Here is a 27,707-nt window from a genome sequence, read left to right as displayed (position 1 = left end):
ATTTGGATTGGCCGAGATTAATAGTTAGTCGTGGCTTTTTATTGTGGTTACTATGGAAATTCTTGTACCCACGTGTATTTACACGACACAATCTTAACCGTTTATAACAATTTATATGTTTGATTACCATGTTTCTATATTATTTCCTCTAATCTTGACCGTCTATGTATGTATGTGAAAATACACGCCGTTTACCTTTCGTTTTTTATGTCATAAAGACGCAAAAAGAAACACTCACCCAAACTTGTGAAAAAGAAAATCCCTTTTCCAAAATTTTGCAAAAGAATTCCTTTTTGAAGCATTTGGATACAAAATTTGGATTAGAGAATGAAAAGGGCAGCAGCATGGGATGGGTGGAGATGCTTTAATGCCCTTCTAGATTTGACACGTGTCATCATCTTCTCACTCTTCAAATATACTATACTCTCTCTGTCTCTCTCCCTCTCTTCTCTTGTCTTATTTTTCTCTGTTTTATTTTCCACTTTGGTTTTTGGTATATTTCTTCTCCACTCTCCCTTTATTGCGTTTGCAAGTCTCAACCCCAGGTGAGGTCTGTGTGTATTTATAAAAAAAAAAAAGAAGTAATCACATTTTGAGCTGATATTTTTTTTTATAAATGGGTAAGTAAAGCTTCCTCATTCATCTTCTTGTTTCTTGGTTTTTGTGATCCTCCCCATGGATTTCAGTTGCTAAAGTTACAGTCTTTGGAGTTGAAAAATGAGAGGGAGAGGGAGAGAGGAAAAGGAGGGAAGGAACTTCTACAGTTGACAAATTAGGTAGTGATTCTTCTTTTTTTACTTTCTTCTCATTGCTTAATTATTGTCATCATAATAATTTGAGAGAGAGAGAGAGAGTGAGTAGTGTGCTTTCAATTACACGAGGCTGAGATAGCTTGCCTCAGATCCAGGCAAGTCATGTGTAATAAAAAGGTGCTTCCTTTCATGGGTTTTCCTGTGATTTCTGGGCTTTGCCTTTCTTGGGTTTCTTTCTCATGACCCCCTTTTGCTCTGTCTGTCTTTCTAGTGTGTTGTTTAGATAAGAGGGTTGGTTTCTAATTTCCCATCTTTGTTTTTATTTCTATTTTCAGTTTGTTTGCATTAAAAAGTTTGCTTCTTTCTTGCTGTAGTTTGATGGAAGTAGATAGAGAAGAGTCTAGAGAAGAAGTTGACAAGGCCTCAAATTAACATGTCTCTTTTTTTTTTGTATAATTTAGGGGGTTAAGTTTCCACAAATGGAAGTTTGGATCCGTTGTTGTTGACCAGATCTGACTACCTATTTCATTTCCACCGCCTTTTAGCTCATCCATACATTCACATCTCCTGAATTGGCACCCACTTTCGGCCTTTACTTGAGTGTCTGAGCATGGAAATTGGGTTGTTAAAACCCACCATTCACATTCCTGAATCATTCTTACTAAGAAAAGAAAGTCATAAGTCGACTGAGAAATGACAGGTCGGTTGGTGTTAGAGGGGTTGGCAGGTAACTTGTTGTACTGCCCAGGTAAGAGTTTTGATGGAGGAGATGTCACCGGCGGTCGCGGTGCCATTTAGAGTAGGTAACTCAGTCTGTGATAACCCAGCTATAGCTACCCACATGAATATTACCAGTCTTAAGCTAATGACAGACGCTGCCGGGATGCTATCTGATTCTGTCACCAGGAGTTCCACTGAGGCTGGCCAAGAGGATTGTGATTGTAGTCATTCTGGGAATGAAGCTAGTGTTGTTGCAGTATCAGTTGCAGAAGAGGAAGAGGGAGGAGGAGATCAATCGATAGATATGACAACTCAAGACGAGAGCGATCGGGTTGCTCCTGGTAATGTGATGGCTGGGGAAAGTGAGGAAGATGATTGCTTATCATTGGAAGGTGATCAGGTACATGATAACTGTTGTTCCCTCTCAGTGGCGAGTGAGTCAAGTAGCTTATGTTTAGAGGACTTCCTGGTGTATGAGACCACCTCTGAAGGAGTAACAGTGAGTTCTATAGACATTGACAGAAACGGTTGTTTTGGTGATGTTGCTAAGGTGCCCGATGTAGGTAATTCGAAAATTGAGACAGAGATCACTAGTGATCCACTTTCTTTGTCGGTGAGCCTTGAGGAAGAAACTGGTCATGGGTCTGACCCAAAGCCAACCGATGTTGTTGTTCAATTGCCTGTGGAAGTAGGGGTCAAAGAAACAGTCAGCCGCAGTGTTTTTGAGGTAGAATATGTTCCACTTTGGGGGTTTACATCCTTGTGTGGGAGAAGACCAGAGATGGAAGATGCATTTGCAACTGTACCTCAGCTTTTAAAGATTCCAATTCAAATGCTGATCGGGGACCGGGTACTGGATGGCTTGAGCAAGTGTATAAATCAGACTGTTCATTTCTTTGGAGTCTACGATGGTCATGGAGGCTGTCAGGTATGTTTACTTACTTCTGATATTTTTCCTTGTGCAATATTGTCTACTTCATTTCATGTGTGCCATCTCTTTTTTCTCAGTAACCCTGTTTCATGAGATTGTCTTTCACTTTGTTCAGGTGGCAAATTATTGTCGTGATCGTATGCATTTGGCTCTGGCTGAGGAGATAGAAGTTGTCAAGGAGGGCCTAGTTCACACAAGCATCAAAGATAATTGCCAAGAACAATGGAATAAGGCATTTACCAACTGTTTTCTTAAGGTTGATGCTGAAGTTGGAGGGAAGGATAGTCTTGATCCTGTTGCCCCGGAAACAGTTGGTTCCACTGCTGTTGTTGCCCTTATTTGTTCATCTCATATCATAGTGGCAAACTCTGGCGATTCAAGAGCAGTTCTGTGTCGTGGGAAAGAACCCATGGCATTGTCAGTGGATCATAAAGTAAGAGATTCTATAACTTAAGTCTTGTATCTGATGGTTCATCACTGATTATTGAAACTAATCTGTGTTTGTTGTATTTTGTTGCAAATAACTGATTATGGCAACCGATTTTAGCCAAATCGAGAAGATGAATATGCAAGAATTGAGGCAGCTGGAGGCAAGGTCATACAATGGAATGGCCATCGCGTGTTTGGTGTTCTTGCTATGTCAAGGTCAATAGGTAAGTGCTTCCACTTGAATATATATTTTTTCCCCCTCCAGATGATATTTGACTGAATAGCACCAAGGTACGTACTGTACCGACAAGTTTGCCGTCTGTATTTGTAATTACTCTAGATAGGAATTCACATTCATTTTGAGAGAAGGTTTCCTAGTGTACAGTGACTTTCATTGCCAACGTATCTGCTCTGCGTTAATCATCAATGGTTAAATTTCTTGTGGTTCTTGAAACTGTTTGAGACACAAAGGGTATTGCTATTGTTATATTTGGTGCCAGAATCAAAATTTTGATCCATGATGAACTTTGGATTTATAATATTAGGCAAGAGGAAAACACTAGGGTTATGTTGTACAGAATATGCATAAAACTTGGTCAAGAAACATAGATTTTTATTCTAGTTGTATGGTTTCGAACACAGTGTGGGAGTCAACTTCATATTAGTAGTGTATATGTTAATAATTTCAAATGTGTGTTGGTCCAGGGTAATTGGTAGCATACTTTTAGTGAAGTAGGTTTGATATTTTTGCAATGACTGCCTTTTTCATAAATTGCCTTTGCTGACAAAATACCATATCTCCAGAAGTTAGGTCCAAACTATTTCTTACTAGGTACATAGAAACAGTGCATGTTATTCACATTTCAGTAGTTCAGCAGCTAGCAAACTTCAATTTCAGCCTTGGTTTTGGGTTGCAGGCGATAGATATTTAAAACCATGGATCATCCCAGAACCAGAAGTGATGTTTATTCCTCGAACCAAAGATGACGAATGCCTCATTTTAGCCAGTGATGGTTTATGGGATGTTATGACGAATGAAGAAGCGTGTGACCTTGCCCGGAGACGAATATTGTTATGGCACAAGAAGAATGGTGTTACACTTCCATTGGAAAGAGGTGAGGGAATCGATCCTGCTGCTCAAGCAGCAGCGGAGTTCCTTTCCAGCCGTGCCCTTCAAAAAGGAAGTAAGGACAACATCACGGTGATTGTGATAGATTTGAAGGCTCAGAGGAAGTTTAAAAGTAAAACATGATGGTTACTTCATCCCCCGTTCTGTATCAATCACCGGTAGCTGTATCATATCTGATATATTGTTGCCCCTTTGTTTTTCACCTGGGCTTCATTGCTTATTGAGAACTGCAGTCTGTATGTATCACATAGAACATCTGCGATTTTAGAATTTTGGTTTAAAACTGTTTGATATAAACTGTGTCCAGCCAGTTCTGTCTTTGTAAATCTTAGCTGCTTGTAGTAGGGATAGAACATGGTGGCAGTATTATGCTTTTAACAGTCTGGGCAAATTGTATTCATTATTGCCTCCGAGTTTAATTAGCTCAGTGAGGTAGATACTTCCTTATTGCAAGTATGCTTGCCATCATGCTCCTACCAGTGTCACGATTTTATACTATAGTCTGCTCTCTATTTGTTTTCTTTTAAAGGAAAACTTAATGACAGAGAAAGCCATTTATATGGAAAATAAGATAGCATTCTGGCTGCACTCCTGTTTATCCGATCATATAAGAAATCAAACTGGCATATCAAGTTTCAGACTTTCAGGTGCAAAATCCTTCCTAATTATTCTTTCATAACAAATAGATGCAGCCAAGTATGGAAGCTAGTATTTGCTGGAAGGCAACTCTTTCAAAACCTTGGGAAGATCTTTCTCACCCTGAACACTCTGAACCCACTTGGTGTTAATCTGCACGCGCTCAATGCTCTGCTTCAAGGTTCTAGTTACGGCAGGGTTAGGATGGGCTTTGAAGAACTCCTCTACTTCCTTAACCTTCTCAAATGAAGCAAGCTGCAGACCAAGATGACCAGAAAAGGACATATATGAGCACATTAATAGAGGAAAAATGAAAATGCATTAGGAAACCTTGGATTGACTAACTCAAGTCAAAACCACACAACATATAAACCCTGAGAAAGAACAAAAGTTCCAAGAATGAGAAAACAAACCGGTGAAACAATTGCACTGACAAATTGAGTAATAAGAAATCCAGAACCCCAGGTCTTTGAGATTTGCACCCAATTATCCTGTATTTAGATCATCCAAAAGGCATAGTAGAATTATTGAAAATGAAGAGGGAAAAGAAAATGAAGCAGCGAAATAGGCAATACAGAAGTGGACATCTAATAATACGCTCTTACGACTTAAGAGATTAGTTCTTGGGGAGTACCTTCAGCCAAGTCCAAGCTGTTTCCCGTCCGTTGCTACTAACAGCAAGTCCAAATATAGCATCCTGGTTGCGGACCTATATTAATGGGCATCAAACTTAGTATGATCTAAAGCTCTCAGAAAATATATAAAACCCCTTCAACCTATAGTTAAGAGAATAGTAAATCTAATATACCTCTGAAGTCAGTAAAAAGTTGAGAACTTCCAGTATAATGTCTGGATCTGGACAAGATGCTAATGATCCTACAGGCACAGACAGATACATTATGTCCACAATCTAACAAACTCAGATGTTCAACATGCGGAAATAATATACAAAATCAATGTTACCTAAAACGCGGTTTCTCTCCTCACTTTGATCACTCTCTCTGTAAACTCTAAGAAGAGAGTCATAGCCTGCTCTATTTGATTGGGTTACTCTTTGCATTACAGCCACATATGCCGCCTGCAACAATAATCTAATGACCATCAGTAAGGAGGTTCAAATGTCATTGACGGGTGCTCAATTAATGATTTAAATGAAAACAACCTTTCTAATGTCAGGAGGAAGGAGTGGCATATTTCTGTCATCTAAGTAGGCATGAAAACGCCTGCTTGCTTCATTGATTGTCGGCTCATGTCCAAATAAAGCAAGGGTGGTCAAAATTTCACCCCTCAACATTGCATCTAAATGGCTCTCACCGGGTTTGGGCTGCCAACCAAGCTTTCTGTAAATGGATTCACAAAAAGTAAATAAGTTTAACAAAAAACAAAGAAAAAGAAAGGAAAGAAAAAAGACGTCTAGATATGGAGATTCACACATTTGTTCTTGCCCTAACTTGTTGGTCATCCGACAAGCTTATCAGTTTATGTACCTTGGTACTTACAAATTACGCAGCAATGCCATGGCTCATTTGTGATAATGTTTGTTCACAACAGGTAAATTTAACAGTACTAGTTGACATACATACAAACAGAAATATGTGTATACAGCATATACTTTGCATCCTATTATAGTGCGAATATACCAAAACTATCTTAAGTCGGAATATATATCTTTGGCTTTTCATTTTCTGGGTTATCAATGCCTCGGTGTTATATCATTACAGCCATTTTTTAAGCTTAGGTTAACATGATGAGACAGAGTATTCAGCTATTAAGGCAAGAGTACAATAAAATAGTATTGGCAACTTGCCAGATTTTAGTGGTCGAAAAAGAACTTACTCTGCAGAGTACTGAAGAAGGCCAATAAAGAACTGATTGATGAGATCAAGTAGCTTGGGTACTGCATCAGCTGCAATTCTTGCAAGCTTACGACTAATCTGTGAAAAGTGAGTGCCAGAATTACACTAAGGTCATAGTACAATAAAAACAAACACAATAGAGAGGTGATCCTTACAGAAATCAAATTTGACAGGACTGTATAGTCAAGTTCCTCTTTATAAGCAGCCAACAAGGTGAGCAAAGAAGCAAAAGACAGCTGACAAGCCATAGAAAGGGAATATGAATCATCCAAAATGCCTGTTAAAGTACATACTTGATCAGAACCACAACTCCAAGTCTTAGTATGAAAGAGATAGGTCAGTAAATGTGTGTAAACTGTAAAGATGACTACCAAATTTGTCTGTTGCAGACAAGTATTTGTTCTGTATAGCATTTCTTAGTGTAGCTGCAAGTTTCTCATCATATTTCACCCTGTAAAAGCCAGCTTGATCCACATTGATTTTTATCCAACTGCAGACTGTATTGTTTTTATTGCATGAGCTTCCACTTTCAGTCTCTGCTATTGAACAACCAAGAAATTCCTTTATGTCAAGAACTTCAGACTTAGTTTTGAGTAGGAAGCTCTTGCGTACATCATATGAGCCGCAGCATGATGTTATTGGTACAATCCATTCTCCATTGCCTTGGGAACCACTCGACAAGAATTGTGTCTGCAATTTATCAATTTATCAGTTAAGACCTTTGCTCTCTGAGTACCATTGAATAAATCCAATTCAACAATCTGAAAGCTATATTCCAAAAGGAAACCTGTTCAAACTTCAATTTTTGATCTTTGACTTCGACAGAAACAACTGGGTAGCCTTTCTGCTGCGTCCACGAATTCATCAGCTTGTTCACAGGTTCACCAGATCCCTCCTCAAGGGCAGCCCATAAGTCTTCTGTCTTTGCATTTGAGTAAGCATGTTTTTTTATATAAGCAGCAAGTGACCTCTGGATACATGACAAACTAATTTGTGATTAACTATGTAATACATGAGACATGTCTTGAATAAAAATAAGAATCCATAAGAAAAAAAAAATATAGAAATTAGACTTATCACTGTCAGACTTTACGAAAATGAATATATGCTATAGATTGTAGAAAAATAGATACTCTACATCATTGACTCTAAAATCTATGGCATGAGAAAATAAGAGAAGAGTTTATGTTCAGTGATTACCAGGGATGTATAAATGTCAGATTTTTGGGGGATCTTGAGATTAGCCCTAGCTCAAACTCACAACAATGAACTACTATGCTATCCACAATTTTCCCAAAGAAGAAACTACCCCAACAGCTTTCACAACAAGATCTTTTTACTCTCTAAAACTGTGCAATGCACTTTTGAAAGTTGAACTTTCTTGTCCATGACAAAAATCATTAACATATAATCTCAGAAAACCAACCTGAAAGGGTTCGGCACCAAGATAGTTTTGTAGCATCCTAATAACAGAAGCACCTTTCGTATAACTTATTGCATCAAATATTTCATCAACCTCAGCCGCATGATTTATTTCCACCTGAAAAATGTTAAAACATTACAAAACTAAAACAAGTTAATACTAAAGAATTCCCTACGACCAAGATGCAACGTCCAGATTTATCTAAACTTAGTTCAGGTAGACAGTACCTCGATGGGGTGGGATTCTTCAAGACCATCCAGCCTAAGACCCTCAGTAGACTCATCAAGAAACTGAGTCCATATTTTCCACTCAGGAAACAAGCTCTCGGTAGCTAAATAGCTCACCTAATGGAATAGAATGCTTATATTGAGTCCACAACCCCGCAAAATAAGTAACAAGTACAAGTGTACATCATATGAAACTGAGGATATATACCCATGTTGCAAATCCCTCATTTAGCCACAAATCTGTCCACCATTCCATGGTCACAAGATTGCCAAACCATTGGTGTGCCAATTCATGTGCCACGGTTATTGTTACCTTGTACAAAACAAAATGAAATAATTAAAACATAAATTCGAGTGCAAAAGCAATAGCTCCCTGTTATATAACAAGGATAAAACATGAAAGCTAGATAAACTTAAAACATGCATGTTACATTTTGCTTGCTGGAAGCTGAAGAATGCTGATCATCAAAGAGCAAAGCTGTTTCACGGTATGTAACTAAACCATAATTCTCCATGGCACCAGCAGAAAAATCGGGGATTGCGACCATATCCAATTTTGGCAAAGGGTAATGCACACCAAAGTATCTGTAGAACATGTCATCGTTGTTTTGTATTAAAGTACTGAAAGGAAAAATGCAGCACAAACACATAGGAAAAATTTCTCAAGTAACTACTACTTATTGTCTACAGCATGCATGTGGAGTGAATGACGGATTGTAAAATGACTTGATATATAAACATACTCTGTGTACAATTCAAGTGTCTTGACAGCAACCTCCAGAGCAAATTTCCCTTGGCTTTCCTTACCAACTTGACAATAGACCCTCACTTTGACCCCTGTAATGAGATAAAAAATGGCACTATCAAGAGAGGGTTGTGCTAACAAAACGAATAACGGACATCGATTAATTATGTGTTTACCATCACAAGTATGATCTTCAACATAATCGAACAAACCAACAACAATGGCCACCAAATACGTAGACATAATTGGTGTTTCCAGATATGAAACTGTCTTAAAAGGTCCATTAACTTTTTCTTCTGAAACCGGCATGTTGGAAAGAGCTACTAGTTCAGATGGTACATCTTCCAATGTAATCTTGAATGTAGCCTGTAATCAGACCACCAGTAAGAAACAACAATCTCCGGTCATTAAATCTACAAATGTGACAGTTTAACCAAATACACAATTTTGTTTTTCTTTTGAACTCAAGATTTGATTTAAACATGATACTAGTACAAAACTACAAATCACAAGTTAGCCAACTGTATGTGTGAGTGTGTCAGACCTTGCAAGCAGGCTCATCCCAACACGGAAAGCACCGCCGCGCATCAACCGGCTCAAACTGTGTAACTGCCATGTTTTTCTTCTCCCCGTTATGCTCATACGTACTGCACACAATTCAAACCAAAAATATTATCCATACAATTTGAGCTTATAACAGTTCATACATTCAAACAAGTAATACCTTCTATAGAATCCCTTCATATTGTCATTCAAAATCCCCTCAAATCCAATATCCAAAACTCCGAGCCCAATCGGAAGCGTCTCCTCAAACTCCATAACCAAAATGCCATCTTCTTCAAACCCGTCAACTTTGGATGGCTTGAAAACCTGACCAAGCATCCAGTGATTCATCTAAATCCAAAAAAAATAACGATCAATTAGTTAAGTAAAGACTTAGTGATTACCTTGGAAGAGTGAGGTTGAGTGAAAGACGCGGAAGCGGCATTGACGGAGAGCTCGGCGGCGTTGAGGACTATGAAGCGGGTATCGGCGACGATGTCGAGGTCGATGGCGACGGATCCGCCGAATTTGCAGGCGACGAGGTCGGGTTTGAGCTTAACGTCGTAGCGTTTGGGGACGGCGAACTTGGGAAGCCGAGCTTGGCCTTTGAACTGCGACATCTCTGCTCTGCTGGTGTAGTGGTGTTGGACTTGTTTGTTTAACTTTAAACTTTGAAACTCAAGACTGTGTTATGTATTTCCTTCTGATTAATACGGTAGAAAAGGTAATAGTTGCATTGAAAAAGAGGGGACGGTTTCATGCAATCTGATTCCTTGTGAAGTGAGGAAATTGATCACTCCGTAATCATTCCAGGAAAATGTGGTAGGTGAATGAAACTGAATAATGAATAAGGAGAAAGAAGGAAACCAACAAAATCAAATAGCGGGCTATTTGTTTCGATCATATCGTATGATAGAGAAGAACAACAGTGTGATATCGAATCAGAGTTTTTTTTGTTTGTTTTTTGTTTGAACAAGATATCGAATCAGAGATTAAAATAAAAATCTATAAATGTAATTTGCTGATGTCCCTTTATTAAAATTCAAATTACACGATTAGAGAAATTCTCCTCAAATCCAACGTGCAATCTCGTATTTCCTGTATGCCAACTCTGTCACTGCATCAGAGAGGTTCTTCTCGCCCTGGATGCTCTCAACCCACTTGGCGTTGATCTGTACCCGCTCGATGCTCTGCTTCAGGGTTCTAGTTATGGCGGGGTTGGGATGCGCTTTGAAGAACTCCTCTACTTCCTTTACCTTGTCTAAGGACGCAAACTGTGGAAGGAAGAAGAACCAGCAAACCGTAGGGCATAAGAAAAATGGCTTCTAAATTTCAAGAAACCTCAAAGACAAGAACATCAATCGCAAGAGAAAGGGGGACAGAGAACATACATGTGAGACAGTCGCACTGACAAAGCGAGTAATCAAAAATCCAGAACCCCATGTCTTTGAGATGTGCTCCCAGTTATTCTGTAGTTCAATCATCCATGGAGTAAAGTGAAATCAATATATAAGAAATATATTTGAAGAAAAGCAATTCTGCAATTTTTAATGAAGTCTGTGCTGAACACTCGAAATCAGACTAATAGAGCTGCCCAACCAATTAGTTCCCATAGAAATTGAAGCATTATCATATACACAAATCATGCAAAAGATCCAAGCTCTCATCCCCATCTTTGGTTTCTAATTGGATAAGTGCTTAAGCTTATAATTCCGCTAAACCCCCCTCAAGTCTAAAAGATGCTGAAATGATTGTACAATATCATTGGAAATTACCTTCAGCCACGTCCAAGCTGTTTCTCGTCCTTTACTACCAACAGCTAGTCCAAAGACAGCATCCTGACTACGGACCTATACAAATGTGCATTCAAATGTCAGTACCATCGAGCTTTTAGATATCTTACTAGTATATTTCCAACCTCCAATTAAGAAAAAATGATATAGAAAATACCTCTGGAGTCAACAAAAAGTTGAGAACTTCCAGTATTATGTCAAGATCTGGACACGATGCTAACGAACCTACAGACACAGAAAGATATATTACTTCACAAGCAATTAAACTCAGATGTTAATAATCATATAAGAAAAAAATTGTTATTACCTAAAATGCGGGTCTTCTCCTGGCTTAGATCTGTCTCTCTGTAAACTTTAAGAAGAGATTCATATCCCGATCGGTTAGATGCAGTTACTCTTTGCATTACAGCCACATATGCTGCCTGCAACAATAGGACATAACAAACATTAGTGGGGCGCAAAATATGTATGTTGAATTAATAATTACATAAAAAGCCAATGGCCTCTTCTTTGGGTATAGATACCAACCCTTCTTATGTCAGGAGGAAGGAGTGGTGTATTTCTGTCATCTAAGTAGGCACTAAACCGCCTGATTGCTTCATCAATTGTCAGATCATGTCCAAATAAAGCAAGTGCAGTCAAAAGTTCTCCTCTCAACATTGCATCTAAATGGCTCTCACCCGGTTTTGGTTGCCAACCAAGCTTCCTGTAGATGTATTCCAGAATAAATAATAAAATAATCAACCAAGTAAGGAAAAACAATTAAAAATCGGAAATATAATTTGAGACTGTCAAATATACTCTCCTTCCAACTTCTTTGTCATCAGAAGATCCTACCCACATAAATGTTTGTCCACATGCATATGACTAAATCAACAGTTCTACCCACATAAATGCATACACACTTTGCCCATAGATCTAAAATACCATATCTCATGGTAAAGGTCAGCATGTCTATCTAAAGGAAGGAAATAATTTGATCTGAATGCAACATACTTCTTTTTTCCTTTAGGGTGCTCTATTTCCTCAGTGTGACACTTCTATCACTTTCTTCATACATCATCATATTTCAATACGTTCAACTATTAACATTAAATCATTCATGTTAGACCCTATGTTCTATGATATTTTTAGCAATACGGATTGAGGAATTCATAAGCCATGGAATTTTATTTTCATGGATCTCCAATATAATATCACTGTAATTTTTATTTTTATTTTTTTGAACAGGAATATCACTGTAATTTAGCGGCGGACATTTACATCTCCCATGATCTTGTTTCTCTGCATAGGCAATATAGCAAAGTTGCCAACTCCTATTATTTGTTGATATTTAGATAAGATATGAAACTGACTCGTGAGGTTAAAAGAGCAGTGGCCAGAGCAACTTCAATTGTTACAAATCTCTATTTCAGATTGTCTTAGGTACTACAGCTGTACAGAAAATAACTCACTCTGCAGGGTACTGGAGAAGGCCAATAAAGAACTGATTAAGGAGGCCCACTAGCTCGGGTACAGCATCAGCAGCAATTCTTGTCAGTTTATAGCTTACCTGTGAAAAGTAAATGACCCGAATCAGACCTAGGCCATAAAAGAAGTAGCATAAACACAATGCAAAGAAGACCATTACAGTAATCAGATTTGACAGCACTGTGTAGTCAAGTTCCTCTCTGTAAGCACCCAACAAGGTAAGCAATGAGACAAAAGACTGCTGGCGAGCCATAGTAAGGGCAGCTGAATCATCCAAGATGCCTGAAAAAGGAAAAGAAAACTTAATAAAAAATTGTTACTCACTGTCACAAAAACAAAAAAACAAAAATGTGTATGAAAAGAGCATTACCATATCTGTCAGTTGCAGACAAATCTTTCTTCTCTATTGCGTTTCTTAGTTGAGCTGCAAGGTTATCATCATATTTCACCCTATAGAAACCTGCCCGATCCACATTGAGCTTTATCCAACCACATTGCCCATTGTCTTTATTGCATGCGCTTCCCGCTACTGAGCAACCTAGAAATTCCTTTATGTCCAGACTTTCGGACTTTGTTTGTAGTAGGAAACTTTTGCGTACATCATATGAGCCACAGCATAATGTTATCGGCACGATCCATTGCCCAGTGCCTTCATTACCACTTGACAAGAATTGTGTCTGCCAATTATTAATTTATTAGATCTTTGTTCATCTCCAAATACCATGGAATAAAACCTAAACAAACAACTTAACAACTTATATTTCAAAACAAAAAAGATTAGCCAGCTTAATACATATAGCTTTTGACTTCTTTCAGCGCTTCATTTGAAAATCAAATAAGATTTAAAGGACCAGAGAGAGAAGGAAACCTGTTCAAACTCCAATTTCTGATCTTTAACCTTGACAGAGACAACCGGGTAACCTTGTTGCTTTGTCCATGAATTCATTAGCTTGTTCACGGGTTCACCTGATCCCTCCTCCAGGGCAGCCCATAGATCTTCTGTATAAGCATTCGAGTAGGCATGCTTTTTTATATATGAAGCAAGTGATCTCTGGATGAAAGAACAAAAAAATTATAACTCGACTTTCACGAGAATTATTTCATTGGAAGTCCAAATTCAAGAATATGAGACATTGTATCGAACATCTTGATCATTTGATAAATAGTGTGGGATTCTTCAAATAGCCATCTTTAACTACAGTGATACCTCTCCAATAAGACAATTCATAAAGTCCTATGCAACAACCTTATATACCGTCACCGACAATCTCAGTAGTCTATATCACTCAGCTTTCTAGTGAAATAATCTCTATCTCTTAATATAGGAGGTGCACAGATCTTGATAGTTTATGTGAGATAAATGTAACAGACTCGAAAAGCAAGATAGATGCTTCAAGAGGGACAACCGCAAGAAAATCAAAGGCCTGACCTGAAAGGGTTCAGCACCAAGATAGCTTTGTAGCATCCGAATAACAGAAGCACCTTTCCTATAGCTTATAGCATCAAATATTTCATCCACCTCACAAGCATGATTTATCTCCACCTGGCAGAAAAGAGATAAAAGTTATACCAATACCCTCCGAATGTAGCATGGCTGATATTAGCCAAGGCAACTATCCATGGTTCCATAGCGAGCGATTGCAAATTTTGGAGAAGAAACAAATTTAATCTGTGAAAACTTAGTCCATGTAGAAATACCTCGATAGGGTGAGATTCTTCAAGCCCATCCAGCCTAAGACCTTCAGTAGATTCATCAAGAAACTGAGTCCATATTTTCCATTCAGGAAATAGGCTGTCAGCAGCTAAATAGCTCACCTAATAACAAAAAACACATCAATAATAGTCTTGCGGGGGTGTAGAATAACAAATTCGACAAATGAAATTCAAAAATATACCCATGTTGCAAATCCCTCATTCAGCCATAAATGTGTCCACCATTCCATCGTTACAAGATTTCCAAACCACTGGTGGGCTAATTCATGTGCCACAACAGTTGCAACCTTTTACAAGAATCAAATGAAATGATATAACATAACCTGGGTGCAATAATTCTAACTCGAGAATATAGAAATGAAGGTAGAGTTTGAGATCTAGAGCAGCACTCAAATGTAATTTACCCTTTGCTTGTTGGCAGCTGCAGAATGCTGTTCATCAAAGAGCAAAGCTGTTTCACGGTATGTAACTAAACCATAATTCTCCATGGCCCCAGCAGAAAAATCAGGGATAGCAACCATATCCAATTTGGGCAAAGGATATGGCACAGCAAAGTATCTGTAGAATACGCGATCAACAATGTCATATTGAATGCCAAAATGCCAAATAACGCAGCATGAACAAAAAATAAATAAAAACATGAGTAACAACTACTCATAGTGCACATCATGCATTTCGCTTGATTAACAACAGCTTGGAAAGTGATCAGTAAGTATGTGATATAAACATACTCTTTGTACAATTCAAGAGTCTTGACAGCAACATGCAAAGCAAATTTCCCTTGGTTTGCTTTACCAACTTGACAATACACTCGCACTTTGACTCCTGGGAAGAGATAAAAGTCACACCATCAATACATGGTTATAGTAGCATCCGTTAGAAACACCGGACATGGTTAAAGAGCATACCATCTGATGTATGATCTTCTACATAATCAAACAATCCAACAACAACAGCCACTAAATACGTAGACATAACCGGTGTCTCCTCATATGAAACGGTCTTCAGTTGTCCATCCACTTTTTCTTCAACAACTGGCATGTTGGAAAGGGCTACTAATTCAGACGGAACACCCACCAATGTAATCTTGAATGTAGCCTGCAAGTAAAAGTGCCCGTGAGAATAAAAGTAGTCAAGTAGTTGTAAACTCTAGAATGCAATAATTTAACCAAAAGAGACCTTGCAAGCAGGTTCGTCCCAGCATGGAAAGCACCGCCTGGCATCAACAGGTTCAAACTGTGTAACTGCCATATTTTTCTTCTCACCATTATGCTCATACGTACTGCACAAAATCAATCAGAGTTTAAGCTTCTCTGCTTTCTTGACCTATATGGACCGAATGAACAAAATTAGTTATGCAATGCTTCACATGTATACCTTCTATAGAACCCCTTCATCTTGTCATTCAAAATTCCTTCAAACCGAATCGCCAAAACTCCCAGCCCAGCCGGAAGCGTCTCTCCAAACTCCAAAACCAAAATGCCATCTTCTTCAAACGTCTCAGCTTTCAAAGGCTTGAAAACCTGCTCAAACATTCATTCACTCAGTCATATTCACTCTTCCAAATCAAGGAGGTGATATTTCAAATGGTCTTGTATAGTTGACTTCTATCCTCTTAACAATCTAAAACTATCAACCGGATCCATGACAAAATCAAATCGATGAACTAATCAAGAATCAAACTGAAAGAAAAAAACAGAAGGGAAATGCGGTTGTGACCTTGGAAGAGTTTTTGTGAGTGAAAGAGACGGAGGCGGCGTCGACGGCGAGGTCGGCGGCATTGAGGACGATGAAGGTGGTATCGGAGACGATGTCGAGGTCGATGGCGACGGAGCCGGCGAACTTGCAGGCGGAGAGGTCGGGTTTGAGAGTAACGTCGTAGCGTTTGGGGACGGCGAATTTGGGGAGGCGGGGTTGGCCTTTGAACTGCTCCATGATTTGGTTATTGAGAGAGAGAGAGTAAGAACTGGACTGTGTGAGACTCCGGAGAATGATTAGTATCGCGATTTGCGTCTATGTAACGTTAGGTATCTGTTCTTATCAGTTTAATAACGTAAATGAATAGTTTAGGCTTTTCCTTCTTTTATTTTTGGCATTTATTCTCTAATTATCTTCATGATGAAGTTGTGAGGTGTCATTATCCATAATTTTTGGAGTCAATTAAAGTGTTTGTTTGTCCAACTCTATTAACATATTCTTCTAAAAAGAACTCTATTAAGATACAAATGGTTTCATCTAAAAAATAAATAAATAAATAGTTTTATATTTGTTATGATGTAATAACTTAATTGACATTTTGCGATGATATTCACCATACTCTAAGTTGATATGACACCCTTTTGCAAATAAGAGACTCGGAATGAATATCAAATGCGATTAAGTTCATATGAGAAGGTTGGCGGCATGTTTTTTTTTTTAGAAGAAAACAAATTACAATGATGAGACTTTAAAAGACATCTAATATTAATAGTATGTAAATGTAAAACTTGCGAATCTTGTGTGGGAAGAACTCCAAGCCAAACTTATGAGGACGAAACTCGTGACCCAAACGTGCAGGAGCATCTGTAAAGACATTTGCTTCTCATAAAGTATGTTTGACTTGAGGCGCCAAGAAACATCACAAACTTTGTTGAGGCTGTTAGAAAGTCTCATTCAAACATAATAGACTTGCAAAGTTGCAATTGAATTTTTATGCAATCGAAATACAGTTTTTATAACTGCACTCGACAATTGAAACACTCAAAGTGTGTAGATAACAATCTCCAACCACTAATTAAGGGAAATCCTAAATAATCTTGAACAATGTTAAATGAACCATATTTTGGGGAACCATATATAACCCACTTTACGTGTTAGCCTATGTGAGACATACACAATCCAATCAAAATGTTTTATCAAATAACGTATTTTTGTCACATCAACTGACACATTAGTTGACATGGGCTCCGAATGATTCCTGAAAATATAGTTCACCTAACATTATTCAACAATCTCTAATCAGGAACCCGACAGCAACAGCAGAGAAAGCATTGTCGAATCCATCAAAATCAATTAGCATGTATTCTTCTTCATTTTTTCCTCCCTATGTCACTACATAATCGAACTTATAAAAATGACATAAGAAATTGCAAATCCATTTCGCCTCGTTCTTTACGTCTTCTTATCGTTTATACTTGACTTCAAACCAATGCTCGCACATTCAAACCTCAAAGCTAAGGAAGTCCCAAGTCTACTAATCCATATAGAAAACAAATATAAGAACTATTCTTAGCTCCATAAACAAAAGACCATCCACCGATCTCTCTTTCTTATTTTAGTTTCGAAACATATGTCAGGCTAGTGGAACGCGTACGGTGAGGATATGCATGTGAGTCTCTATAATAATTTGCATCTTAAACTTGTTCATTGTTGACTTGGATTTTTTTTAAATTTTTAGATCGAAAAAGACTCTTCTTAATCGGATACACGAATGAATCAAAGTCTTTGTTTGTAGTGTAAGGATGACGTGGTCGTCCATGAGGATAGAAATTTTTTTGAGAGGACCACGTGTCATGGGTGACAACCTAGTATTGTAAATTTTTGTATACTTCCATCAACATCTCATTTAGTTTTGTAGACCCATTTGCACCATGTTGGTTTTTTGTTTGGAGGTGATTCTACAAGTTCCCAAACATGATTTTATACTCAGTCTTCGTTACCTCACACCGCGAACACTCCTTTTCAATTTCCCTTTTTCATATGCATGTGTAGCTAGTTAATAATCCAATATTGTAAAGCCAGCCAAACGAGACCTAAGTGTTAAAAGGGTAATAACAAATTGCATCGCAGCCGGGCCCAAACGAGGCCTTATAAAATGAAGCCCAAACCTATCCTACATAGGTAAAATAACAGGCCCAATATTAACTTTCTCATCCGGCTTTGGGACTTTGCCGGCATCGAGGGGTCAGCGGCATATGGGGATCCTTCAGAAGAAGAAAAGCTCCTCCTCTTCTCCTTCTTCAACATCGCCTTGTGCCAATCTAAGAGCTGCTTACCACAATTGCTTCAACAGGTTATTTTTCCTTATTATTTCAGCTACGACTTTATACTAAAATGTTTGTTTTCCTTAAACCCATCTTCAACCCTAATCTATCAGCTTTCTCAAATCTCAGAACACACTGAGACTCATGAAACCCAGTTTTTCTCTTATAAATGTGTAGGTGGTATTCGGAGAAGTTTGTAAAGGGTATCTGGGACAAAGAGGAATGTGTTTTGGAGTGGGACAAGTACAAAGCTTGTCTATCTGTGCGTTTTCTTAACACCCTTGAATTTGTATTGGAAACTAGAACAATGGGTCGATTAGTTCAGAGATTTAATTTCTGGGTTTTTGTTCTTGTATGCTGGACAGGAACATTTGGAAGATAAACAACTGAGTCGGTTCCTGGAGGCTGAAGGACCTGTGAGCACCAGCATTGGAGTTGATTCCAACACTGCAACCAAAGCCGATGGGGGGCAGTCCTAATGGTCTTTCTCAGTAGCCTCAGAGAATGAATTAGAGAAACAGAAAAGATAGATAGGCAGTTAAGCTTTGAACCCTTTGTCGAAAGACTCAAAACTGTGTAATTTTGGCGATCTTTGTAGTGGAGTTTGCTGTGTTCCACTAGAAGATTGCCTGACATTGTGAGTTTACTGAGCTACTTAATGAACACGATGATAATTTGAATTCTCCGAATTAGGTGTGTTTATGCTCTTACAATCTCAGCGGTAATACTATTGAAGAACAGAGATACACTTATTTTGGAAAAGATTGACAATGCTTTGTAGAGATGTACTGAAATAGAGCTCTGGCTGCTTCATTTCTTTTTGAATAGGAAGAGAGCAACCATCCATTCTTCTCCGTTGTTGTAGCCAAAGAGTTCTGCAACCGCAATAAAGAAAGTTCTCCAATACACAGTCCACTTCACAGCTGAATCCTTGCCATAAGTTGACTCCATAATTGGTTTTATGGCAGCTGAGTTATGGTCCATTCTCTTCAGCCATTCTTCACTGCAGAGACAAAAGGGTTTTTGGCTTCAGTATTTGCAGCAACCCAATGTATTAACTTGTGAATCAGATGTTTGCAAGGAAGGGGTTTGATATTACCTTGTTTGTGCATAATGCTTCCCATTGACAAGCCAATGATCGACAACAGAAACATCATCCTGCACAAATGATCATTTCGACAAGGCCATTAACTGATTAACATGCGTGTTTTATGAACTATGAATCAAAAAATCTCCTTGTAAAAATATTGGCAAGGTTATCAAGCTTTCTTGTAATAGGTGTGACTAGGGATCACCTGGAAATACAGTAGTAGATTTGCCGAAGGCATTGTACCTCCACTGAAGAAGTATCTAGTAATCCAGTCATCATCACTTTTATCCTACATTTGAGAAAGGCAATTGGATTAGTTCTGCACTTCTGCTAAAGTATCCATGTGAAGGATGTGTTGAGCAAAATGATAAGTTCATGACTTTCACCTCAAAGTGGTAAGCAAATGCTTTGTGACAGAAATGATGGACAAACAGAAGGCCGTCCTGTTTCATCCACCCGGATATCTTCTTCAGAAGATCCTTGTAGTTCTTCATGTGCTGTCAAAGAACAAGAACAAATCCATTTAGGCAGTTCTTCATCCAAATCGGTAAAAAAAGCACTATTTCTATCATATACCTCAATGATAGTTTTACCTCAAACATTTCAATGGAAAATATTCTGTCATATGATGCCTCCATCTCAAATGTGCTGATATCTGCAACAATGATCTCCACATTCTCCAGCTGACGATTCCTAGACATTGTAAACAAATGAATCCGCTCAGTCAATCAACTCAATCCAACAGCACGTAGTCATGAAACTCACAAACACATAGAAGCCAAAACTGTTACCTACACTGCTCTTCTATAAAAGCCTTCTGTGTTGCTGAATTGCATATCCCAGTAACCTTGCAATTCTTATACTTCTCAGCAATGTACAGAGACAGTGATCCCCATCCGCACCCCACATCAAGAACACTATCGCCATCTTTAATCTGCGACCTCTCACAGTACATCTCCAACATGGCCTTCTCAGCATCCTCCAAGCTGCTTGACTTATCAGTGAAGTAACAACAACTTCACACCAAAACAAAATCAGCTCACAATATCATCGAAACGCAAACCCGAATCCATATTAAAATGTGGAATACCTATATTTGAGATTGTTTCCAAGCACCATCTTGAAGAAAGAAGTCGGTACTTCATAGTGTTGAGCTTTAGCATCATCAGTCTTGATAGCTATTGGCATCTCCTTCAGAGCTGAAAATGAAGTTCATAATAGTAAGACTTCTACTTCCATTTTTTGGTTAATGTGATGTAGAGGTTTTGAGATTCTTACACTTAACGAACTGGAGGAGTTGGGAGAGCTGGAGCTCAGAGGAAGGCTGGTAACCGGTGCGTAGCCGGCTAGCTAAGAGCAAGCGCGTGAACCGTCGTATAACGGCGTCCGGCAACAGATTCCTTTCCAGTGACGCCAGAGCGAATCGGACGGTAGCATCGTAGGGTGCCTGCATTACTCGATCCATTTTTGCTTTGCTAGCTGCTCTGGCTCTGGTTCTTCTGCTACGAGATAGGATAACACTGTAGCGGGACCGTGTCTCTGACCAAACACATGCAATGCTACCTTTGTTGGCTCGAAAATGGCGATCCTAAATGATGTCTCGCAACTCGCAAGAGAGATTGGCTCGAACAGGGAAGTACAGTTCGTCATCAGTGGGCCCGACCACGTGGCACTACTTCGGTCACAGAATTTGAATCTAAAACATATATAGGTAAAATTATCAATTAACGTGGAAAATTCTTCTACACACGGACTTATACTACATTGGACAATTTTAACTATTCATAACCATTCAAATTTAGAAACCATCGTATATGTATATTATGTCTTTTAATTTTTTATCATATATTTATGTATGTGTAGATACACGTTATGTACTATATATAATTTATAATTACCGATAAAAAATATATATGTCAAATCACAAATGACTTACCCCACCCAACAAATAGTTTGACTCTCTCTCTCTCTCTTCTCTCACAAGGACCCTTCAAGTCAAGCCGGTGGTGGCGGGGACGCTACTAGCCTACACAACCGTCGTCAAATCAAATCCCCTGCCAGGCAACGAAGATGATGTCGTCACAGCCGCAATGAGTCGAGCCGAGTTCAACCAGAGCCGGCGGCCTGGTGAGAAAGCGAACTCGGCATCGGTGTTGGAAGAAATGGCGAAGGGGATATGAGGGTTGCGGCAGCCGGAGGAGACGACCGGAGGGAAGAAAGCGGGACGGACGTCGGAAGAGTGACGTGGCGGGGGGATCATGACCGGTGAGAAGGTCGAAACATGATACGTGGGTCGAAACAACATTGCCATCACACACAGGAGGTGGCACCATCACTACACCGTGATTTACAAATGTAATGAACTAATGAACTTCAATTTATTGTTGATTAGAAACACCATTTGTAACCACTCATCAGTCATCAACTGATCATCTTGATGATCAACTCCCTTGAATTCCAAACACACACTATAGCTTTGTTTGATTAACATCAAATTTGGTACCATATTTGTTAAGATGGTAACTGGTCTCATTTCGATGAAATTTTAAAATGTTATTTTCTGGTCTGGTTGAGACAGTTGAGTCTTCTTCATTCTACCCCTTTCCCTACATTTTTTCTCACTGATTACCACCATTTCAGCCATTTCTCTAGACAAATAGTCACCAATTTGAAAATAAATTCCAACCCAATTCCATAGATCTCTATTAAATTTACCGATATCACGGCACTGATGTACTCCTTATTTAATTATCAGTGTCTCCGACTCGTTCCGTCCATATCACAATCATTAAACAAGCCCCTAAAATTACCGTCATAATCCAGTCCTCCCATCGGGTCACCCATATTCTCAATGAAAGATGAATTAGCTTGACACATGACTTCTTGACCGAATTTGACGATGAGGCAGTGGCCGTATGCCCTGTCGTCGAAGGCCCTCAAAAGGATATGAATTATTTTATATATGTAAGGAGACAAACATTATGGTCTGGTCTGAAATCAAAAATATATGTTTTGCCCATGCATTTACAAACATTATGGTCTAAAATCAACCTAGAAAAGCCAAATTGCCACCGTGAGCAATGGTCTCGGCGGTGGCCGAAATCACCTGAAATGACAACTCTTTCGACTTGAATAGAAATCAAATACCACGATTACTAGCGTGTAAAACATGATGATCAAGTTCGCCGAAGCCGCGGGAAATTGTAGAGAAACCGTCGGAAACCCAAAAAATTTGTCGACTTCGATCTCTATCTACACCCATTTACTGAACCAACCAAGGTTATGCAATATTGGTTTGGAGGAGTGATGTGATGTAATTGTGAAATAAACGATTTATGGTGTGGTGTTTGAATTGGTTGAACCTATATTAAATCAGACTCTTCGATTTAGGAGATTGAGGTTGAGTCCTTGTGAGGGAGGAGAAGACGAAGAGGGAACCGTATTGAATCTTTGTTCTGTCCTTCAGTCTCGTAGTAAAATCCAGTAATTAATGTGATGATCTGAAATTACATAACTGCCCTTCCAGTAACAACTATATCAGTTGTACAAGTACAACGAGCGTCGCCTAGCTTTTGCCCATGGATTTCCATCATAGATTGTGGACTATAGCATATAATTTTTGACAAGAAATATAAAAAAAATAATGTTTGACAAAAGACATCACATGTTATTTCTTTCTTCGAATCATTTGGTATGTATTGCCCCCAATCAGATCCACCATAGTTATTAAACAATTACCGAACATTAATAATCTCTATCTTAATCTTTTCCAAAATGATTTTTTTTTTCTTCAAATTTTGAAACATGTTTTACTAGTACAAATAAGATTACACCATGTATTTTATAACTTAAAAAAGAAACGAATTGCGATAATTAATATTTCAAATTCTAGAAGGGCGTCTCTAGTGAAAGCAAGCTAGAGACTGCAAGTGGAAAATACGTTGCAAGGGTTCTCCTTTACTTCTAACCCCGGTTCATGAAAAACATCTTTTATGAGGCCACACCTAAATTGCTTGTGCCCGTGATAACTCACTCAGCCAACATTTTTAACGAAAAAAAAAAAAAGAAAAAAAAGTGCGCCTCTAGTCCTCTACCTACCTCAGGCTTTTACCTCTTCAATTTACTGAAATCCAACTCAGAAATTGGGCCCTGTTTACTCATTTAACCCGACCCGATTACAGCAGCCATGAATTCTCGTGACGCACTGTCCAGCGAACCAGACAAAATCTTTTATTCTTCCTTCACGTGAAGCTTGCCCGGAAAATTTTCTCCCCACACGGTTCCCGAGGCAGCCCTCTTAACCAACCAAACGACTCGCCGTTGCTGCTTATCCATTTCCCTGTGAAGCAACAACACTTCTCCCTCCCTCCCTCCAGGTTAGTATTCTGTTCATTTGATTTTTACTATCAAAGCATTTCTAATTTCTGGTTGGATATGCTAGAATCCTAATTTGGGTTTTGATTTTGTGATCCAATAGAGTGTTTGAGATGATCAGATAGTAGCTGTAAAAGATCAAAAGGATGATGATGCAGAAAACTGAGACTAAGAACAGCAACAGTTCAGGTCAATTGTTGCGTGACATTGAGGAAATAAGCAAAGCCCTCTACTTGCACAAAGCTCCACCCAAGGCCTTTTTGCCTCCTTACGATTCACGATCCAAGTCCGCTGAGAAGCCCCGGTTTTCGGACTCAAACCCGTCATTTCTCAGGGAAGATCTGTTGCGCAAGGACAAGAAGTCATCTTCAATATGGAGCTGGAAGAAGCCCTTGAAGGCTCTCAGTCACATCGGGAATCGGAAATTTACATGCTGTTTTTATCTCCATGTTCATTCAGTTGAGGGATTGCCTGCGAGTTTTAATGATCTCAGTGTGCGTGTGCATTGGAAGAGGAAGGATGAGGTGCTCCAGACGAGCTCCTCGAGGGTGGAGGAGGGCGTGGCGGAGTTTGATGAGAGTTTGATGCATAGGTGTAGTGTGTATGGGAGTAGGAATGGCCCGAATCATTCGGTTAAGTATGAGGAGAAGCTTTGTTTGATCTACATTTCGGTGAATGGGGCGCCGGGGATTGATTTTGGGAAGCATTGGGTTGATCTGACGAGGGTGTTGCCGCTTACGTTTGAGGAGTTGGAGGGGGAGAAGAGTTCTGGGAAATGGTCGACTAGCTTTAACCTTTCGGGGAAGGCTAAAGGCGGTTGCCTTAATGTTAGTTTGGGGTTTTTAGTGATGCAGGATAAGGTTGCTAATTTGAGTGGTTATCCTAATGTTCCACAGGTTATAAGCACTGTGCCGAAGAGGTCAAGTAGCTTGGATGCTGGTGCTAGGCAGCTTCAAAGAGTTGGTAGCGTGCCAAGTAATGTGAACCGCAGGCCTCGTTTTGCATCTCAGACTGTTGATTTCAAGGCTCCTCAGGAAGTTATGCTGACAGGAGGATTGGAGCTTTCCAAGTCTATTAATTTCTTATGTCAGAGACTTGACGAGGGGAAGTTGTCTAGAGTAATGGAGTCGGATTCTGAATATTTGCTCCCACTCAAACCTCAGTCAGAGTTGGACAGTTTATCTGCTAAGGGAATCGAAGAGGATGAGGATGATGATGATGTTGAGTTTACCATTGTTGAAGTTGGGACAGAAATACCTGAGATGGAACAGTTGAACTCTGATCGAGTTTTTGGCAATGGTAATGATGAGTTTGCAATTGAGAATACCTATGTGGATGATGTCATTAAGGATTGTGACATAGTCCTTGATGAGAAGACTATGATTGTTCCAAAGGATGTCTGTGGTGATTATGTGGATGACATAAAACATGAAGAAGATAGCGTATGCACCAAAGGATCAAACATGAAAGAGGTCGAGTCAGCTTGTCATATTCAGTTGGTTTCAGAATCAGCAGAGTTGAATCATTCATTTGCTCCAGAAGAGTGTCTTGAGGAGTTAAGCCATATGGAGCTTAAGTCCACTTACATGGCAAGTAAAACAGGTAAAAAATCACTTAGCTTGGATGATGTTACCGAATCTGTATCAAATGAGTTCTTAAACATGCTGGGGATGGATGGTTGCATGGGTTCTGATAGTGATCCAGAGTCTCCTAGAGAACTTCTTTTGAGAGAGTTTGAAGAAGAGGCCATGACTTCTGGAGATCTATTTTTAAATTTTGATTGGAATGAAGAGCAGCCAGAAATTGGATCCTCTGTATCACCGGTTTCTTACTATGAAGATTATCTAGGAAATCCTGATTTGTCTATGATTATTCAAGCTGCTGAAGAGGAGAACCAGAGAGAAAGTGAGTTGTTAAAGAGAAGGAAGGCCAAGATTCTTGAAGGCTTGGAGACTGAAGCTTTGTTGCGAGAATGGGGCTTAAATGAAAAGGACTTTCAGAATTCTCCTTGTACCCTTTCTGGTGGATTTGGTAGTCCAATTGATCTACCCCGTCAAGAGCCACTGTTACCAGCACTTGAAGTAGGCTTTGGTCCTTATGTTCGGATGAAAGGTGGAGGCCTTTTGCGGTCTATGAATCCTTCACTTTTCAGAAATTCTAAAAATGGCGGGACCTTGGTCATTCAAGTTTCTAATCCAGTAGTAATTCCGGCAAAAATGGGTTATGATGTGGTGGAGATATTGCAGCATCTGGCACTGGTTGGAATTGATAAGTTGCACATGCAGGTGAATAAGCTAATGCCTTTGGAAAATATAACCGGCAAGACAATACTTCAAGTAGCATGGGAGGTAGAACCAACCACAGTGGTCTCTGACAGGTTTGTTGAGCACGATTTTGAGTTATAAGTATTTGGTATATTAGTGTGTTACCCTATTTTTGAGCTAACTTCTTATATATGTTTCAGGTTTGAGCAGATTTTGTCTGGGGAGAGCAAGGATGACGGGTTTCTATCTAGGTGGAACTGTGATGACCTGAGATCAGAACTAGTAGGTGGTGAGGTGGGATCAGACTTTGTATCTCTAGAATGTCTTGTTCCTCTGGCTATCAATAAGATTGAAGCCCTCTTACTTGAAGGTTTAAGAATACAGTCTCACATGTCTGATTCAGAGGCACCATCAAGCATATATCCTCGGTCTGGTGGTAGGATTACATCCTCACATGCAAATTGTGGTGAAACTCTCAGGTCAGAAATTGGAGGAGGGTTGCAAATGTCGGATGATGACGTTGATGAATTAATGGATCTGTCTTTATCATTGGAAGAGTGGTTGAGGCTAGATGCTAAACTCATTGCTGATGAAAATCAAAGCAGAGAACAATTATTGAAAATCATTGCTGCTCATGATGCCACATACACAGATTTGGTTGGTGGAAGCTTGACTGAAGATAGGAGCTGCAGTGATTTATCTGGTAGGAATTGTGGATTCTTGGGGAATAGTCTCACAATTGCTGTCATGGTGCAGCTGAGAGATCCCTTTCGAAACTATGAGCCAGTTGGTCTGCCAATGCTTGCTCTGATCCAAGTGGAGAGAGATTTAACCCATTCAATTCGGAAGATTCCTAGCATGGTGTTAAATGATAACAAGGAAAAAGAACATGATGAGATCATCTTAGAGGAGATTCATGATAAGGAAACAGAGAGAAATGAAGGAGATGAAGAAGGCAATCCCCAGTTTAAAATTATCGATGTCCATCTTGCAGGAGTGGACACTGAGTCAGGCAACGAGCAGCTTTGGGGTACCACAACACAACTGCAATCTGGGTCCCGATGGTTGCTTGCTGCTGGTCTGGGTAAGACCATTAGTTTTCCACTTTCGAACTCAAAAGCTCTCATAAGATGGTCGCCATTGGTTTCAGCCAAGCTGCAGCATAGGGATAGCTTCTGGAGCATCACCTCTACTTCTCATGTTCAGGATATGAGAGCTGCCTGGAAAGACTTGATTGCCCCACATATTCGAAATCCTAATGTCATATTTTCGAGTGAAACCATCAAGTCACACTGAACATGTACAGTTAGCTTGTTATTTCCTAGTATATATAACGCATGATGCATTTTTTAATAGTGAATTTAGAGGCCATGTTCATTATTTCTTTTCCAATTCATGTCACCCGAGCTAGTCGATCATGTAGCAGATTCTGGCTACAGGTTTTTGTATTACCAAACTCATCGACGTGCTTCGATTTGAACCTAAGCAATCTCAGTTCCCTGTTGGACAAGGATTTTATAATTTTTCATCTTTTCCGATGAAATACTAATTTGCTAGCTACATTACTCATGCAAGTGCTCAAAAATCGGC

The 27,707-nt window shown here is 39.2% G+C and overlaps 6 protein-coding genes across 6 annotated transcripts; 3 read left to right on the top strand and 3 right to left on the bottom strand.

The window, feature by feature from the left end:
* The first annotated feature begins 519 nt into the window (after positions 1-519).
* Positions 520-4,412, top strand: LOC101307903 (protein phosphatase 2C 16-like). Its single transcript, XM_004303442.1, has 5 exons — positions 520-620; positions 1,214-2,400; positions 2,519-2,836; positions 2,951-3,056; positions 3,750-4,412. Exons 2-5 carry the CDS (start codon positions 1,513-1,515, stop codon positions 4,082-4,084), a joined length of 1,647 nt encoding a protein of 548 aa, XP_004303490.1. The 5' UTR covers positions 520-620; positions 1,214-1,512; the 3' UTR covers positions 4,085-4,412.
* A 128-nt stretch (positions 4,413-4,540) lies between these two features.
* On the bottom strand, positions 4,541-10,011 carry LOC101307603 (puromycin-sensitive aminopeptidase-like). Its single transcript, XM_004303441.1, has 19 exons — positions 9,796-10,011; positions 9,573-9,718; positions 9,393-9,495; positions 9,025-9,214; positions 8,847-8,940; positions 8,535-8,688; positions 8,312-8,416; positions 8,104-8,220; positions 7,880-7,993; positions 7,241-7,423; positions 6,825-7,143; positions 6,609-6,730; positions 6,434-6,531; positions 5,760-5,937; positions 5,561-5,675; positions 5,406-5,473; positions 5,232-5,306; positions 5,011-5,088; positions 4,541-4,852 (listed from the first exon to the last, which is right to left on the bottom strand). The coding sequence occupies exons 1-19, from the start codon at positions 10,009-10,011 to the stop codon at positions 4,667-4,669; spliced, it is 2,661 nt and encodes an 886-aa protein (XP_004303489.1). The 3' UTR covers positions 4,541-4,666.
* Positions 10,012-10,378: 367 nt separating this feature from the next.
* LOC101306444 (puromycin-sensitive aminopeptidase-like) lies at positions 10,379-16,422 on the bottom strand. Its single transcript, XM_004303437.1, has 19 exons — positions 16,087-16,422; positions 15,745-15,890; positions 15,547-15,649; positions 15,276-15,465; positions 15,099-15,192; positions 14,772-14,925; positions 14,550-14,654; positions 14,353-14,469; positions 14,084-14,197; positions 13,523-13,705; positions 13,025-13,331; positions 12,815-12,936; positions 12,639-12,736; positions 11,713-11,890; positions 11,492-11,606; positions 11,342-11,409; positions 11,167-11,241; positions 10,783-10,860; positions 10,379-10,665 (listed from the first exon to the last, which is right to left on the bottom strand). Exons 1-19 carry the CDS (start codon positions 16,300-16,302, stop codon positions 10,462-10,464), a joined length of 2,667 nt encoding a protein of 888 aa, XP_004303485.1. The 5' UTR covers positions 16,303-16,422; the 3' UTR covers positions 10,379-10,461.
* Positions 16,423-18,310: 1,888 nt separating this feature from the next.
* Positions 18,311-19,075, top strand: LOC101307315 (uncharacterized protein At4g33100-like). The gene is made up of 3 exons (XM_004303440.1): positions 18,311-18,418; positions 18,567-18,651; positions 18,755-19,075. The coding sequence occupies exons 1-3, from the start codon at positions 18,321-18,323 to the stop codon at positions 18,866-18,868; spliced, it is 297 nt and encodes a 98-aa protein (XP_004303488.1). The 5' UTR covers positions 18,311-18,320; the 3' UTR covers positions 18,869-19,075.
* Positions 19,076-19,168: 93 nt separating this feature from the next.
* On the bottom strand, positions 19,169-21,067 carry LOC101306734 ((S)-coclaurine N-methyltransferase-like). Its single transcript, XM_004303438.1, has 8 exons — positions 20,758-21,067; positions 20,570-20,678; positions 20,271-20,495; positions 20,073-20,172; positions 19,866-19,976; positions 19,685-19,768; positions 19,489-19,547; positions 19,169-19,392 (listed from the first exon to the last, which is right to left on the bottom strand). The coding sequence occupies exons 1-8, from the start codon at positions 20,942-20,944 to the stop codon at positions 19,200-19,202; spliced, it is 1,068 nt and encodes a 355-aa protein (XP_004303486.1). The 5' UTR covers positions 20,945-21,067; the 3' UTR covers positions 19,169-19,199.
* Positions 21,068-24,005: 2,938 nt separating this feature from the next.
* On the top strand, positions 24,006-27,651 carry LOC101314113. The gene is made up of 2 exons (XM_004305575.1): positions 24,006-26,230; positions 26,318-27,651. The coding sequence occupies exons 1-2, from the start codon at positions 24,006-24,008 to the stop codon at positions 27,411-27,413; spliced, it is 3,321 nt and encodes a 1,106-aa protein (XP_004305623.1). The 3' UTR covers positions 27,414-27,651.
* The last annotated feature ends 56 nt before the right edge of the window (positions 27,652-27,707 follow it).

The sequence above is a fragment of the Fragaria vesca genome, linkage group LG6 (assembly GCF_000184155.1).
Source record: "Fragaria vesca subsp. vesca linkage group LG6, FraVesHawaii_1.0, whole genome shotgun sequence".
In the NCBI taxonomy this organism is placed as follows: Eukaryota; Viridiplantae; Streptophyta; class Magnoliopsida; order Rosales; family Rosaceae; genus Fragaria; species Fragaria vesca.
Note: the sequence above shows the minus strand (reverse complement) of the source record. Positions and strands in the feature narration are given on the sequence as shown.

Bases quoted from the DNA above. Each gene is read 5' to 3' on its own strand.
- LOC101307903 (XM_004303442.1), top strand. From the start codon at position 1,513: ATGGAGGAGATGTCACCGGCGGTCGCGGTGCCATTTAGAGTAGGTAAC. The intron at 2,401-2,518 runs GTATGTTTACTT...CACTTTGTTCAG, and splicing joins ATGGTCATGGAGGCTGTCAG to GTGGCAAATTATTGTCGTGA. The intron at 2,837-2,950 runs GTAAGAGATTCT...AACCGATTTTAG, and splicing joins CATTGTCAGTGGATCATAAA to CCAAATCGAGAAGATGAATA.
- LOC101307603 (XM_004303441.1), bottom strand. From the start codon at position 10,011: ATGTCGCAGTTCAAAGGCCAAGCTCGGCTTCCCAAGTTCGCCGTCCCC. The intron at 7,144-7,240 runs GTTTCCTTTTGG...GATAAATTGCAG, and splicing joins AAAAATTGAAGTTTGAACAG to ACACAATTCTTGTCGAGTGG. The intron at 4,853-5,010 runs GTTTGTTTTCTC...CTTGGTCTGCAG, and splicing joins TCAGTGCAATTGTTTCACCG to CTTGCTTCATTTGAGAAGGT.
- LOC101306444 (XM_004303437.1), bottom strand. From the start codon at position 16,302: ATGGAGCAGTTCAAAGGCCAACCCCGCCTCCCCAAATTCGCCGTCCCC. The intron at 11,607-11,712 runs GTTGGTATCTAT...CTATTGTTGCAG, and splicing joins TTCCTCCTGACATAAGAAGG to GCAGCATATGTGGCTGTAAT. The intron at 10,861-11,166 runs GTAATTTCCAAT...ATTGAACTACAG, and splicing joins CAGCTTGGACGTGGCTGAAG to AATAACTGGGAGCACATCTC.
- LOC101307315 (XM_004303440.1), top strand. From the start codon at position 18,321: ATGGGGATCCTTCAGAAGAAGAAAAGCTCCTCCTCTTCTCCTTCTTCA. The intron at 18,419-18,566 runs GTTATTTTTCCT...ATAAATGTGTAG, and splicing joins TACCACAATTGCTTCAACAG to GTGGTATTCGGAGAAGTTTG. The intron at 18,652-18,754 runs GTGCGTTTTCTT...TATGCTGGACAG, and splicing joins AGTACAAAGCTTGTCTATCT to GAACATTTGGAAGATAAACA.
- LOC101306734 (XM_004303438.1), bottom strand. From the start codon at position 20,944: ATGGATCGAGTAATGCAGGCACCCTACGATGCTACCGTCCGATTCGCT. The intron at 20,679-20,757 runs GTAAGAATCTCA...CTTCATTTTCAG, and splicing joins ACTCCTCCAGTTCGTTAAGT to CTCTGAAGGAGATGCCAATA. The intron at 19,769-19,865 runs GTGAAAGTCATG...TCTCAAATGTAG, and splicing joins CATTTGCTTACCACTTTGAG to GATAAAAGTGATGATGACTG.
- LOC101314113 (XM_004305575.1), top strand. From the start codon at position 24,006: ATGCAGAAAACTGAGACTAAGAACAGCAACAGTTCAGGTCAATTGTTG. The intron at 26,231-26,317 runs GTTTGTTGAGCA...TATATGTTTCAG, and splicing joins ACCACAGTGGTCTCTGACAG to GTTTGAGCAGATTTTGTCTG.